The 15,882-nt window shown below is 33.7% G+C and overlaps 1 protein-coding gene across 7 annotated transcripts in view; it reads left to right on the forward strand.

Annotated features, from left to right (window-relative positions):
* LOC129755424 (cAMP-dependent protein kinase type II regulatory subunit) overlaps positions 1-15,882 on the forward strand; it is a 304,331-nt gene that overhangs the window by 241,059 nt on the left and 47,390 nt on the right. For 2 of the 7 annotated variants that reach the window (XM_055751920.1, XM_055751919.1), the window contains exon 2: positions 9,594-9,818. The exons of the other annotated variants lie outside the window; for them this stretch is intronic. In XM_055751920.1, the coding sequence (XP_055607895.1) occupies positions 9,752-9,818 (67 nt within the window). In that variant the 5' untranslated portion in view covers positions 9,594-9,751. The remainder of the gene's footprint in view (positions 1-9,593; positions 9,819-15,882) is intronic. 7 annotated transcript variants of the gene reach the window in all.

Raw genomic sequence — 15,882 nt, forward strand, 5'->3', positions numbered from 1 at the left:
TAGTCGATCTATCTTAAACAGAAAATTTGAACAAAAAATATCATCAGGTAGAGTTTTCGAATGTCAAATTCTATGTGACATGCGTAGGGGAGATGAGGGCATAATGAACACCCAGGGCATAATGAGCACTCCTTTTTTCTACATAAGTACGTATTTTCTTAAACAAATTTTCATAAGGACTTGTTTCGTACTACCCATAGTATTAATTTTTCACCAAATAAGAAATATCCTTTTCATCTTTACAGAAATATTAAATAATAACCAGCTAGGTTCTCAAGTGACGAAAATATTATAATTTTTGAGCATCACCAAATAAGCTTTTATGACCTGTAAATCATCTTGATCTGAAATGTACGCACTGCAACATGATCTACTCATTGTTTCTCAATTTTCAACATCATAAAATTTTTGATTTTTCACTTTAATCAATTTTAAAACGCTTTTTTACTTTAATTTGTTCACTAGAGGCGAACAGAGCACTATCAATGAAGGCATAATGAGCATTTTCTGCCGTATAATCTAGCAGCGAATTCAACTCGATGAAGTCAACTGAATAATAGAGCTACAGCTTGACTCGTTTCGTCTGTCGATTTGGCCTATTGGTAAGGTGTCGGAGAGGTGTTCAGTAGACTCGAGTTCGATTCCTGTTCGAGGGGATTTTTTTTTGCACATACCATTCATGATTGTTTTTTTTTTTATTGTTACATTATGCGACTAATAGCATCAAAGCATCATCCGTCAAACAAAGACCAGAAACATAATGTATGAGCATGTGTTAATTCTTTGAATTCTTCAAACAGACCTATTTGATTATTTTGTTATTGCTTTGTTTGATGAATCTACGCCTCACCGTTAGTGCAATCACGATCATGAATGATAAATGAAAAAAAAAATCGCCTCGACCAGGAATCGAACTCCAGCCTACTGATTACCTCTCCGACATCTTACCAATAAGCCAAATTGTTAGACGATAGAAGTCAAGCTGTAGCTCTATTACTCAGTTGACTTCATCGAGTCGAATTTGCTGCTAGAATCCCCGGCAGAAAACGCTCATTATGCCTTCATTAATGGTGCTCATACTGCCTCGGGGGGTTTCTCATTATGCCTCTACAGTGACTGGTTTTCAGATTTCGGCAAAAATTCATAAAATGCATTTTTAAACATTTTTATCTACTTTTTCAAGTTTCATCCAATTAGGCAATAGACTATTTGAGTGTCTGAACGCGAAACAATAATGTAATTCACATATTACAGCTGTTCTCCATGGTTAAATAAGCGTTTTCCTTAAGGTGGCCATTATGCCCCCATCTCGCCTATGCTTCCTCATTTCTATAGAATTATGACTACAGTACCGAGACCAACTTATCTGAATATCTCAAGACTCCAAAATCAAGAACTTTCTCTCTAGAACAATATTTCTTAATATTAAACGATTTGTTTCTGGCAATTTGTATTGTTGGTAGATTTATTTCATGGAAAAAAATCTACCAGGAAGCAAAATTATAACTTTTTTCTCACTACTCCTATTGCTTTGCAGTCTTGGGAAAAGTTGTAGACAACGATTTTCAATAAGGCTATTGCATTTTGATTTGCACCGTATGAGTTGAAAATATTAAAAAAAAAAAAACAAAAAAGATGATTTCCTTTTTCATCTTAAAATTAAAACGAAAAACGCAATTTTTCTTATTATTTTACAAAAACTGTAGCAATTTATGCAAGGGTTAATCTCATTTTAGAAATCTGCAAAAATTTGTTCGTTCTTTTGAATCAAAAAAGAAACTTTTCAGGCTACAGGCATTTTGAAACTCGTAAAAAGTTTTAATTTGAAACACTCAATTGTAGAAGGCATGTACAAGTCTAGATACTCTGGTAAATTGACTTCCATGCAACTTTTTAAATTTAATAATCATCCCAAATTAATTCAACATTCCCATATCTTTATTAGTCTGACTTTTACAGTCTAAATCTTGATTAAAGGTGAGGAAATCTATCATTTATTGTACCCAGTAAATTAAAGAGTAAGAAGATATTTCTATGCCGTAGCAACAGTACATGATCTGTGACTAGTGATTCTAGAACTTTATTTGTCCAGAGCTAAAAACCACTATACCATTAGACTGAGTCGATTTGGGGTCATTTTTGAGTTTCTCAAACCCTGGGGTCTTAAAAGCTTCGTTTTGGTCCAAAACTCATCCATGATTTTTTGCAGAATTTTTAAGTAACGTTTACATGAGTAAATTTGAACTTTTAGTTTTGTATGGGAAAATTGAATATTTTGTACTGAAAAATCAACATCATTTTTATTTCTTCTGTGGAACCGAGCCTGCTAATGGTTTTTGTGCCAATTTATAAATTTCTTACAGGAAATTTTCCGCTGAACAACTTTGTCGAATATCATAACTTCGTATCTTTTTAGACAAAAAAGTTATTAGCTCCTTAACAGGTGTATGTCTTTTGGGATTGATAAACAAGAAATTCAATTGACACCTAGTATTATTTTTTTTCTGTCGAAATTGTCGAAAATAATTGGGAGGCAATATGATTAAGAAAAAAGCAATGTGCAGCTACCGAAGCTTTGACTTAGTTCTAACATAAGAATGGCGAAATTTGAAAGCATTTGCTTAACTGTGTATGCAAAAGTACAACGAAACATTGACTTACACCTGCTCCGGCATGCAAATAGTCATGCTGGTCAGAGTATTTGCCTCACAAAACTGCTATAAAATAGCAAGAGCAATTGCTAGTGATCCATTCATATCAGCCAATGGGATCATCCGGTATCGTTTTCCTCACGAAAGTTTTGGTTCAATTCATCAAATCTAACAATTTTCTAACGATAGAACAGCATCCTTAAAGTCAACTTCTGGTAGTTTGAATGTCATCATTTAATTGAAATAAGCTGGTTCAGGGAGGCCCCCGAGGGAAAAAAAGTTTCAACATTACTTTAATTATACTACTGCAAATCCATGAAAAGAAATCAAAACTAGAAAATCGGAATGAAAACTTGAAATATAAAAACTAAAGGGCACCCTTGAAATAATATCTAGATTAGTTTTTGTCTTAAAAAAGTTTAGGGGGCCTTCTAGAGTAAGCAGTTAAGGAGCTCTCCCACATTTTGCGAGCTGAGAATATCAAAATCTTCTGAACAAAGCCGAATTCAAAAAAAAAAAGTTAAGAAGAATATAAGGCAAAACACCTTAAATTTTCTTTTTTTATCCAAACATATCAGTTACGATATTCTGTACAGAACAGGTAAAATATAGAAAAAACATCTCCTCATTTTCATTACATTCAAAAGTCTTGCACAACAATAATGTTTGTTGTAACGTTAAGTTTCCAAGTTATGGTTTACTGCACTAAAATAGCAGCTAATTTCGCTTTATGATAAACATTTCAGTATTTTACCCGGGCAGTAATAATATAATACCGCGTATTATAATAACTTTTCACCTTTCAATCATTATTATTGAAGTTTTCATTGGTATATAAATTCTAAATCCTTTTCCCTCCCTATTTTTGAAAGTAAAATCTTAAAAAAAAAACTGTAGTTGCTTAAATTGGACCAATCGACAGTACAGGGTTTCTTTATTGAATTTCCATCCCAATTTCTGTCTTAGACTTGAAATCTGTTTTGGAACATTTTCAACTGATTTAACCAAAATTTTAGCGTCTACTGAAGTGAATATCCAGAATTCTGCATATCATTTTCCAAATGATCATTCTCAAATTATCATAAAAACGATCTGATAATTGAGCTGCTAGTATAATTGAGTGATTTTCTTAACATGAATATTTCTATGATCTTAATCTTATCTTTTTCCAGATTCAATTCATTGGGATTTTCATGTCTTGTGTTGTCTTTTCAGTTACTGAAGTTCAGTTTAATAATTTTTCTGAATTTCCTGAAAAATTCAGGATCTTTGTTTAAGGTGCTAAACTCATTTGGATTCCTTATCTGTTTTTTTTTTCAATGATAACTGATTCTGTGTTTTCAACATTTAATCTTTATTCTCAATTTTTTTAACCGATCATTTTTCCACTAATACCCCTTTGGCTTTGAGGGCATCGAATGAAATTTCGTCAAATTTAAAATAATAATTTGATTAAAAAAAATTTATCTGATGAGAATTACATATATTTAAAAACATCTCATGAACAGATTTTTTGTGTATCAAAGACATTGAATTGAAATTTACATTTGTTGCAATTGCTGCTTTTGCTCTGATTGTAACTTTGTATCTCTTTTTTTTATTTAATTCATATTTTGTTCCTCATAAGTTGATTTTAAATTATGATTTAGATTTGAGACACTGAATTTTGGTTCTGAATATAACGTGATTTAAAGTTTTCAATTCTTAAACTCTTATATCTTTATCTCTATGGAATGTGGATTTAATTATTTTGTTTATTTTGTTTTCTATGTTTCAAATCTTCATGCTACTTCCTAATTATCACTAGGTAAATATTTCTCGAATAAGCACAAACTAAACGACCAAAGATGTTGTGAAAATCATTTAAAATATCTATCCGGTAATTTTTTTTAAAGCTGGTGATAAAGGTTTAAAAAAATGAGAATTAAATTTTGCATTTCGCAGCTTAAATCAGAGTTTTCATTTCTAAGATATTTCTAATCTCTTCCGTAATGTTTGCACGTGAATCATTAACAAACTTTATTTGAAGATATGTACCAGAAACTATTTTCTACGCAGACAACATTGCTATTTGAAGATTTTTTTACAAGTTTAAAATGTTTTGTATTTACTAGGATAGTATTTGATAAAAAATTCAAATTATTGGGGCCTCCGAGAAAAAATTGCCCCGGGCCCTCCGATGGCTTAATCCGGCCCTGCAGCTAGAATAAATGTATTTCAAGTTATGAAAGTGTATAAAAACACCAAAACAAAGGTGGCCCATTATTCCCACAAGAGATGATTTGCAAATTGGTTGCGATTGGTTGGTTATTCATGAAAAATTTCTTCCCGTGTGTAAGAGCGAGACAAAACTGAGATAATAAGCATATGAGCATATTTTTGTTATGAACCCACCGATGCAATTTTCTGGTACTTGTTTAATTATGTACTCGCTAAAACCGCAATAACTTAGTTCTGAATAAAAAGCTTTCATTCAGAACTAACTAACAGCCTTTTTCGCGGCAACTCGGGATTACTCAGAATGCGCGAATCATTCCGGAGCGAATTTTGGCCGTTTCTTTTAGGTAGTAATAGTCCAACCCAGTTAAAATAATAGTAATGTAGATATAATATAGATGAAAATAGTAAAAACAGTCAAATATTTTGGAATACCTATACTTATTTTTTTACAAAAATCTTAAACTTGCTTATTTTAAAATGATTTAAATTAAACATGAACTTTTTTTACTTAACTTTCACAGTTGTTGCTTTTTTATCGTTCTGTCTTGTGTCGTTGGAGAACCAGAGTTAAAAAAATATTGCAGTTGATCCGGATTGTGATTTGCCTCGCTGCTGCTGGTGCACCTCCGAGAATGATTCCTCCCAGCTGAGTGCCAATATTCGTGTCATCTGAGTAGCCGCTACTCGGAAAAACTGAGTCGTTTTGAATCGAGCGACGGCTTCGTCATATAAATGGCGATGTCTGAGTAAAATGGTTTCTAACTAAATGCAATTTGGATCCTGTAATCGACATTGTTGACCAAACCATGCCCGTTATTGACGAGAAGATTCATTCAAAACATGTTTTCCAAATTAAACTAGTGTATAAGGGGGCATCCATAAATTACGTAATGCTCCTAGGGGGGGGGGGAGCTCGAGCGTTACGAATTGTGACAAAGGGGAGGGGGGGAGGTATACTCATCGTTACGTAACGATTTTTTACTTAAAAATTTTCAGTTTAATTGCAGTTTTTTCGATGTCATGCAATTTTTTGCAGAATAATAAGCAAACCAGAATCAGCTTAAAATTTTTAAATTCAACAAGATTGAAACTGGTTTGTAACCTTCCCTCTTTAAAGATTCTGAGATAGACTCCATAACATATGCATTGGATATCCGTGAAATAACCGTTGAAAACCCGAATATTAGGTACATTTACTCCCAAGAACTCAATCTAATCTTAAAACGAGAATTTTATTATTTTTTCTCAATTGATTCTAAAAATGCAATTTTTTTTTTCCACGAATATTGCTAAGTGAAGTATATTTTGCATAACAAGTAATGGACCTTGATCAAAATAAAGTAAACAAGGTAGGTCATCAGTTAACAAACACAGAGCAATTCGTAATAAGGAAATTAATTTATTTTATTAGAGAGTTACATCAATGAGTACTAAGAAGCGATTTGGATAGATATTGATTCCGTTTTGAAGAACGTTAAAAAAAATTTATGTTAAAATTTGATTTTGCCTTCGAAAATCAGTAGGAGAGAATGAAGATATTTGATCCCTGGGATTGATTTCTTAGCTATATCTCCAAACTGAAATGTCGTACAAAGACTAAATGTTCTAGAAAAATGTGCCAAATGGAACAAAAGAGCAATGGTTGAAGCTCAAAAAATTTTAACAAAATAAGTTTTTGGGTTATTGAACTTTGTTTGAAAAAATTTCACAAAATGTGACTTGAAGATCTTTTTTTATCATTTTATAATGATCCTAACATGGAAATATTATATCAAAAATATTTATTCCAATACATCAATCTGTAATCGAGTGTAAAATGAACTTCAAAATACAATATTTTCAAAGCGATGGAAAACTCCCAACTTTTTCAGAAAAAGTTTTTTAGAATGTTGATTTTGGGTACAATTGATCCCTAATATATGGGTACAAATGATCCCGGTATATTCTTCTTCTTAATGGATCGTGGTCATTGTTGATTACGAGATAACTAATATTTATCCAATAGGTAATATTCATCCATCAATTATCTGAAGAAAAGGGCTAAAATAATTGATTTTCTCTTGTTTATAAAAAATTGCGCCCGTAAGTATGCAATGACATAAGGGTTGAGAATAAGCTATAGAATTTTTTTTTCTGACAATTATAGGTTGTGAAATGAGAACAAACATGACCAAAATAGTCAATTAACATTCTATTTTGGGGTTTTGTTTGATTTTTTGCTTGGATTAGGGCTTCCTGCATAAAGGATCAAGTCTCCCCCAACTTCAAAAATATCGCAATTTTTTACTCCCACGAAAATGCTTCTAGTTCATGTACGGGTTCAAGTATCGTTCTAATTTTAGGAGCATAGAAACTTGAAGTTAAACGCTGTCAGAAAATGTAAAAGAGTGCGAGTTGCTAAATTTTTCCAAAAAGATATGGTGAAAATAAGAAAAGGAGATCAAGTACTCTCACCTGTTTAAAAACATGAGCAAATGGGAGGGGGGGGGGTAATATTCAGCGTTTTGTAATTTACATAGGGGGGTACGTCGAACGTTACGATTTGTGACATACGGGGGGGAGGGGGTAAAAAAAGTGCATTTTTTGCGTTACGTAATTTATGGATGACGCCTAACGTAAATTTGATGAAGTTGTTAAAATACTATATCTGTATTGGCGAGGCTGACATTAATGAAACTTCATCAATAGTTGCGCCAGACTTTTCCATTCCAATGCAGCTTTTTGTAACAAAAGCCATCGATATTTGCGTAGTCAACAGATTTAGGCAGCCTAAAATCAAAGAAAATTCCAAATCAAGAAAAACAAAAAAAAAATTAACACACTCGGAATAATTTACGATTATAAAGGAAATTGTAAGTCGTTGTGTTCAAGGTTTTATAAATGAAGTTTAAAAAAATTGCTTTAAAGCCCTCTAAACCCAGAAACAATTGAATCAAATTATTATAAAGGATTTTACGAAGGTTGTAGCAATCTTTAATAGAAAAACTTTCTAACACTAGTAAGTCAAAAGTTGTTCGTTATAATAAAAAATTCCACTGTAATGACATTCGTCATTCAATGGATGCCGAATGATTTATATATTTCCACCACATCCATCATTTATAGGGGAGGAGCGGGCTATATGCGCCTATTAAGCAGAACACAGATTTAATCAAATATCACATCGAATATGTGTACAAAAACCATATACCCTTGTGCAGGCATCTGTTTTCTATACATTGGAGTAATTTTTATGTTAAAATTTTCTTCTGTTTCCAAGAGAACGATTTCATTATAAGTGTTGTCTAAAATGCCGAACCTCAAACCGTGCGGGCTAAATGCGCCTATTTATGTTTTGAACAAAATTTCTGTTTATGGACAATAATTTCTGTACGGCAAAGCTGAAGTTTTATAAAAATCTTTGTACATTATAATTTTATGGAATAAAACAAGAGTTAGGGTTGCCATACTATGGAGGCAGTTCAACCATGAGAAAAACTTTATCAAATCTATTTTTAGATCTTCAATTCTCTCTTAAGATATTATTCAGAGCTTGAATTTGAAGGTTCAATGATAAAAATCATTTTTTTATTCTATTTAACCTGTTATTTTAGGATGGAGGCATTTTACAAACATGATGGGGTCATACAAAAATATTCTATTATACCACTATATAATCATTATTAAACCTCCACAAAAGCTGAAATATGTTTTATTTCTTATGTTCATTTAAGTAAGAAACAAAAACCATCCTAGTTTTTATTTGAAGCTTCTTTACGTATTATTTTTAAAAGTCGAAATATTACATCAAAATGTATCAAAACCTTGTATGGTTTTTTAAATTTTTTTGAGATTGTGAATTCATAAAATTCTTTCTTACCTTATGTTCTAAGCGTATCACCCTCAAAATGCATTGGTCAGATAAGCTGTCTAGTCAGCCATTTCATCAAACAGCCGTAGGGTCATTTAACCCGATAGGCCCATTTAGGAAACCTTTCCCCTATGTGAAATATCAATTTTTCTAGCAATTATAAAGTTACCGCTTCAAATATTAATGTTCAATTTCGACGCATCAAATTTACTTTGGTTCCAGTTTACTCTTGCTTCTACTATTTGACTGACTAGGCAAAACTTATTACTCCAGGTGCAACAGCGCTAAAAATCCCCAGTTAGTTAATGAAACTACCATGACCTCCACGCTGTAACAGATGCAATTATGAAATCAATTCTCCACCCTATTAATTAGAAGTAGGGCTTTTTATTTTCGCCTCGGTTCATATCGTACTACACTAAGAAACAGACCAGAAAAAAAACAGTACAGAACTCGGTGTAACTCGATTTCACTACCATGGTAATCAGTTTTAGCCAGCCATCAGAGAAATTGGCACGTACTCTCCCGGCCATTAGCCAGCTAGCCAGGGCGATGTGAAGTGGGGGTGGGTCTGGGGATGGGTCAACAAAAATAGAAATTCCACAACAACCTGAACGTGTCCCTGGCTCCCTAGTGCCGGTGGTAGCTAAGAAAAAAAAGTGCCAAATTGCACAATGATGCCCAAAATGGAAGAAAATCTCTCCGGAAATACCGAGAAAGCGGGAAACCCCTTGCAAAATGTACGCTGCACGTGTTTTGGCCACGGCCACTGGCGTTTATGTGCCAAACTGTTGGAAAAACCAACAACAGCCTTCAGCTTCCATCCATGCCGTTTTTATTTCCTTCTTTCTGCCTGTGTTCCAACAACTTAGAACCATATACGCAACAACAACAACAACAACCGTCAACAGCAACAGCAATCTTGTAATTGTCACCATATTCTGTGAACCAGCCAGCCCATCTGAGGAGAGTGAGCTAAGAAAAAAAAGAATCACGAAGGAGACAAAAGTGCTTTCAACGAGCCGGAAAAATGGCAGTTCAGGCTCCGGCAGCTGCTCCCGTAGCACCGAATTTCGACGTTCTATCTTCGGTTAATGGTAAGACACACAGCAAAATTTTGCTCCCCCCACCCCCCTTCGAAACACCTCCTGCTTATTCTTCTTCAACTCCGTTACACCAACGCAGTGTCAGCTACAGCTCCTAACAGTATTAGTGAGTAAAGGCACTTTTGGCTTCTCCATCAATAATGGTATTACTTTTATGACTTCTAGATGATGGTGTTGCTTTATGAGTTATTAATAGAACTTTTTTACCGTTAAATTAGGGGGTTTTGTTTTCTAATTCTTTTCAGGTGTAAAGTTTTTTTTATGATGGAAACACGATACTACAAAACACGGATTCCAGTAAGACAGCAAAATGTCATTTGAATATGACACCTATAGTGGACCCTGTTAACATTTTACAGCATTTTAAGATTGGTTCTAATCTCAAACATCAATTTTTATTTTTATTTAAAATACTCTTTCATCTAATATACTGCACAAAACAGGGGCATAAAAGGGTGCAGATTTAAATTCCCGAATGAAAATATGTTTCACTTTAAAAGACATGCTCTTTAAGAGATATCTTATAATATCACCAAGCCTGCTTATCGTTGATTGCCGTGATGATTCATAAAGGTGCTTCTGAACATGGACATCCATTTCGAAAGTCCTTTGTTGTTTAATTTCGTTTGTTTACTGCAGTGCCTTTGAATGTAGAATCGGATTATTTAAGATGGATTAGAACAGGAATCAAAATTTGGATTACAATCCGTTTCAAGAACAGGAACCAATCCCAGCAAACAGTTTTGTAGGTATATTTCTTAACAACTTTGTTATACGTTTCATACACATTATAGAATGATCGTATTAAACTCGAGAAACAGCATTTACCTTCCAAAATGCAATATACATAGATATAAAAGTGCCCCAAATGACCCCACTTTTGATAAGTTATGCGCGGCAGGCTAAAATTGATCCTAGGCCTAGTAGGGGAAAAGTTCATATAACGCCCCATGTGGCTAATACGCGCCACCTTTGTTTTGAAGAATCTGAAACATTTGAAGCCTGCAAAATATTACCAATTTGTTCTAAATGCTGTGATTGGTCATGGCAAGTATGAATTTTTCCTAAAAATGCCCCTGTGTCGTGATAATTTCACAATTTAGGTTTTTCGTCATTTTGATCTAAATTTTAAAACACTTTCAATAAGGTGTCACCAAGCAGAGAAAAACGAATAAGACAATATTTTCTGACACATCGATAGAGGAGCATCTAAACTATGATTTTATGCTAAAAAATCATATTGAACTCGCAAAGGTATGCTTTTTATGGGTATGTTCTATCACGGCCCATGCGCTCGTTATAACGCGCCAATCGTAGTAGGCTGAAAATAGCATTAATTTTTCAAAATGGCCAATTTTCATTGAAAATGAACAAAAAGTCTAAAACCATATTCTGAGCGTTAATTCAGCACAAAAAATCTACTTTTCATTTTTTTGAAAATTTTGATTAGTCCATTTTGATTTTCTATTCAGTCAAAATGTCTGTAAGTATTGGTGTGTTTTTGGTCTTCGGCTGCTTTCGGGTGTGTTCGGCTGCTAGGCGCATATTGAATACACAGCGGCGCGTATTTGCAACACAGTTTAGTTCTGTGGCTTTGAATATGGTTTTTAAAAATCAAGTTTTTGAAGCAACTATAGCAATTTGAGTTATAAAATATCATAGGCATTTGTAGAAAACACTTTTCTTCAACGATTGCACCCATTTTCAACACAATTTGTACGTGGAATACATAGAAAATCAGCGATTCGCTTAGGTGGCGCATAATAGGGCATGTTCCCCTACAAGATGTCATGCCAAATTTGGGTCATGCCAAATTTGGGTCGGTTCACGGGTCTGAAGTTGGTATGGGATTTTAAGACATTTTGTTTGGGAGAAATGTCAAAAACCAGTTTTTCATCAGTAAATTTGATTCCCTCCGGCCAATTTCTTTTGAATACAAGTTTTCTTAAAGCCCAAATAATGACAAATATTGCATCTGAACACTGAATTTCCATAAGACTTAAAATAAAGAAGTTATATTAAAGCCTTCAAAAATAAGCTAACATTTTTAAGAGTGGTTTTCTTAACTGTTAACCGCCCTGACTCATTAAAAGTTAGTTCATTTTTGAAGCCTAATACCTTTATTATCTTAACACGTATCTGTGGTAGATAGATGCTAGAGAATGGAATCATGAACAGACTTAACATTCCTTGTTGGTAATGCTTTGAACGACGCATACTTGGACAACGGTTGAATATGTAGCAATGAACTGTGGCAAAGAAATACTACTGCAATAGCGCGTTTGATTCAATTTATGATTGGCGGAATGTATATTGTTTGTAGTAGTAAGCTTGAAGAAACAGCACAATGTATCACTACTACATCAATAAAGCGTGCATGAGAAATTTGGTGGGAGTTGGATGACGGTTGTCGAGTCAGTCTTTGAACTAGTTTTAGACCGAAGTGATGTGTTCTCCATCCGTGAATTCCAAAGATTAAAATTTGGAATTGCAGCTACGACAGTATCGAAATGAAGTCTTCAGATGAAATATTTATTAGGCCTGGCATCAATACTAGCCTGCAGCGCATAACATTTCACAGGTTTTGAATTTCCTATACAAATTTAGGACAGTCTAATAGATATGTTAACCTTTTGGCTAAAGCGATAAAAACAATACGAATTGGACGATAGTCGACACCTTATTCGAGCACACTGAAAGAATGCAAGAGAGCACAAGTTTTAACTTTCAACGCATGCGAACCGTTTCCAGCAAAGATGCCAATGTGCCGGATTTTTCAGAATTTGCCTGATTTTTGAAGGTATATCCTGATAACCTGAAAAGCTTCTTTTTTCCCTGGAAAAAAGCCAGATTTTGCCTGATTTTTTGGTTTTTACAGAAAATTTGTACAGATCCGTTCAAAACTCAATAGAAATTCAGTGCTCGCTCGTCGTCATTCCAACGTTGAACTTCACACTTTGTTGGATTCAAATCGTCTATCAATGTATTATAACAATTGGTTTTAGAAGATTTTGGCGCCCTGAACTCGATTTTTTTAGATTTTCTATTGCATCCATCCTGATAAGGCTTTTAAAAAACCAGTTTTATGATAAATCAATCATTGATATCTTTTTATTGTTTTTTACTTCTTTGTTGAAAACTGGAAAGCGTTTTGACTTATATTTTGAAAAATATCTATAATTCATTTTGGTTTGAAATTTCAACGAAATTTCATTTCAACAGAAGGAATTTTTGTTTTTTAACTTCAAACTCAAAGTTATTTGCAATCTTCGGAAAAGTTGATTATTGCGTGAAACTTTTATTTTTTAAACCAAGTTTTATTCTACAGTTGCTATTCATCTTAGATATTGCGAAACTCCTTATAAAAAGCTGGACGATTCACAGTTAAACAAATCACGTTTTTCGCCCAACAATCAGCCAATTGCATAATCTTCATTATAATATGTATGGAAACGGAATAAATGACTGATTTATGTTGTCACTGAACTGATACCGAAAACGGTATTGAACGCACCCAATCTCAATTGACAGTTCTACAATGAGAAGATGAGTTCACACGTACGTGAGAAGTGAATTTGGCTAATTAAGCGGGAAAGGGAATTAAGATAAACATAAACAAAACACAAGAAGAAAATCGCGCTTAGTGTAAAGGTTGCATCAGCAAAGCTCCTTATTTGTATCTAATCTTTGAGCTCAGGGCTAAATAGTGCTAAAGTTCTCGATCGAGTGCAGGTAAGCGTACGTGTAATGTTTAAGTGGTTTGAATAACTCGTAACTTCTGAATCTAGGCTATACGGAAACACTACAGAAGTACGTAGTTCCCAAACTATCACGTCAACCGAGAGCTTTGTCGAGTATAAATGAGAAATTAATTGAGAAATAGTTGAATTCAAATTTAACCTAGCATAATAAATATTAAAGGTGACTAACGGAGGCAAATAGCTGAAATTCAGACAGAAGGCAACCATATAGGAAAAAGCTACTAAACGTAAGCAAAACAAACAAACCTTATAGTTTTCCTATTAAAATTTACTATTTTTGTAGAATTTTAAAACGTGTCCATCAACTTCGTACGAATAAAGGAGCGTTTACGAAATTGGAAATAAATTTTTCCTTGGTACTTAAGAACCAACAAATTCAATATATGTTGTAAAGTCAGCAACTTAGGTAAATGTATTTTTTATCAAAATCAATTGACTAGAGGATTAACATGAATGTACATTTTTATAGAATACGGAATTTTTGTTTAAAGTTTCTAAAACTGTTCTTGCGTATCTTTTGCTACGAAAACATTTGAAATCTGTCACATTTAAGTTTAACTTCACGAGAACTACTATGAAGAATTTTTGCAGAAGGCTTTGATAAGTATCTCAAATATTAAAGTTTTATGAAACAAGTCCAAAAAACTAGATTTCCAAACAACTGCCGAATCACATTTTTGAAATACGCTATATTTCAATCTTTGATAGGAAATATGGATAAAAGGCATGAAATAAAAAAATATATCGCGTTTGTTACAGTGAGCATATATCTAATTCAAATGAATTATGAACGGTAAATAACATTTTACAACGGTGACCATAAAAGGCACTCAGCTCGATCATTTTATGTTAGCCTGATTTTTCCTGATTTTTATTTTCAAGTTCCCTAAATTTGTAAAAAAAAAAAATATTGGCAACCGTGGTTGCCAGCAGCAATATTTGATGGTTCTCTCATTGGACGATTCTTGATCTGATTTTCAGCAATCTGGTTGCACTGCTAGTCGCTGAGAGAAGAAAAAGGCTATTCTCTCACTTGAAGCCCACACGGGAGAACAAATCGAGCCGAATCGTTTTCAGAATCTGCAAATATGGCGCACTTTTTATCACATCTGATCCGACTTCAAGTAACCATTGTTACGACCTTTAATTTATACCGTAAGAATTGCGATTCGCATTAGCGTTGTTAACGACTCGAGCAATTTTTCATATGCGATTTTATGTTTGCTGGGATATCAGTATCAGATTCAAATGCAGGAATCAGTATTGGTGCCAGTGTGGAATTCACATAATGCCAATGTGACGATATAAGAACGTCCGCGGTGTATAGGTACAGGAGGGATCCATTACGATAGCGATTGATAAAGACCGAACTCATGACGAGTGTCTGTGCCCGTAGATGTGTCTTATAATATGCACGGCGGTTCTCATATTGAGTTTGACCCACACAGTCAGTATCAAGATAAAAATCAGAATCTGATTCAGTTTTATTGGATTAAGATCAATTTCAGGTTCATTATCAGAATCTGGTACGATGATCAGGAGCAGAAGCAAGATCAAAATCGGGAAAAAGTTCAGGCTCAGGTCTGCATCAGCATGGATATCATATTTAGAATCAGGATCGGGATCTATATCTTTATCAAAACCAGAAACAGGATCAAGACTTGAATCAAGATCAGGATTGGAGTCAAAATAACGTTTGGAATCTGAATCAAAATCAGGATCAATATCATGATCAGGATCAGAATAATTAACAGAATCAGTATCGAGTATTGATTTTTCTTTACAAAATATTTAATTTTCCCATACAAACCTGAAAGTTTAAATTTACTCATGTAAACGTGACTTAAAAATTCTGCCGAAAATCATGGATGAGTTATAAACCAAAACGAAACTTTTTAAACCCCAGTGTTTGAGAAATTCGAAAATGATCCCAAATCGATTCAGTCTATTGTACTAGCCTATAATTTTTTCATTACGACTTCTGAGAAAAACTATATAGAAGTTTTCTTTTTGTTTATGTTCCTCGTGTTGTTAAACATAGGAGTTATGGCGAAATTTAAAAAAAAAGAAATTTGTAACGAATAAGGGGTTTGGATATTTGTGTCTCTGAAATAAAAATATTTAATCGAGATCCGAGCCTTTTTTGAATGGAGGATTTTTTTATGTTTCGATTATAGTCGTTTTAACATCTTTATGTCATTCGCGACTTATATCAACGGTGCAGTTGGCGGACAGTCATTGAAGAACTTATCCGGTACAACTGTGATCGATGTTTCCTCTTGGGCTCGAACTCA

This window comes from Uranotaenia lowii, chromosome 3, assembly GCF_029784155.1.
Source record: "Uranotaenia lowii strain MFRU-FL chromosome 3, ASM2978415v1, whole genome shotgun sequence".
Lineage (NCBI taxonomy): Eukaryota > Metazoa > Arthropoda > Insecta > Diptera > Culicidae > Uranotaenia > Uranotaenia lowii.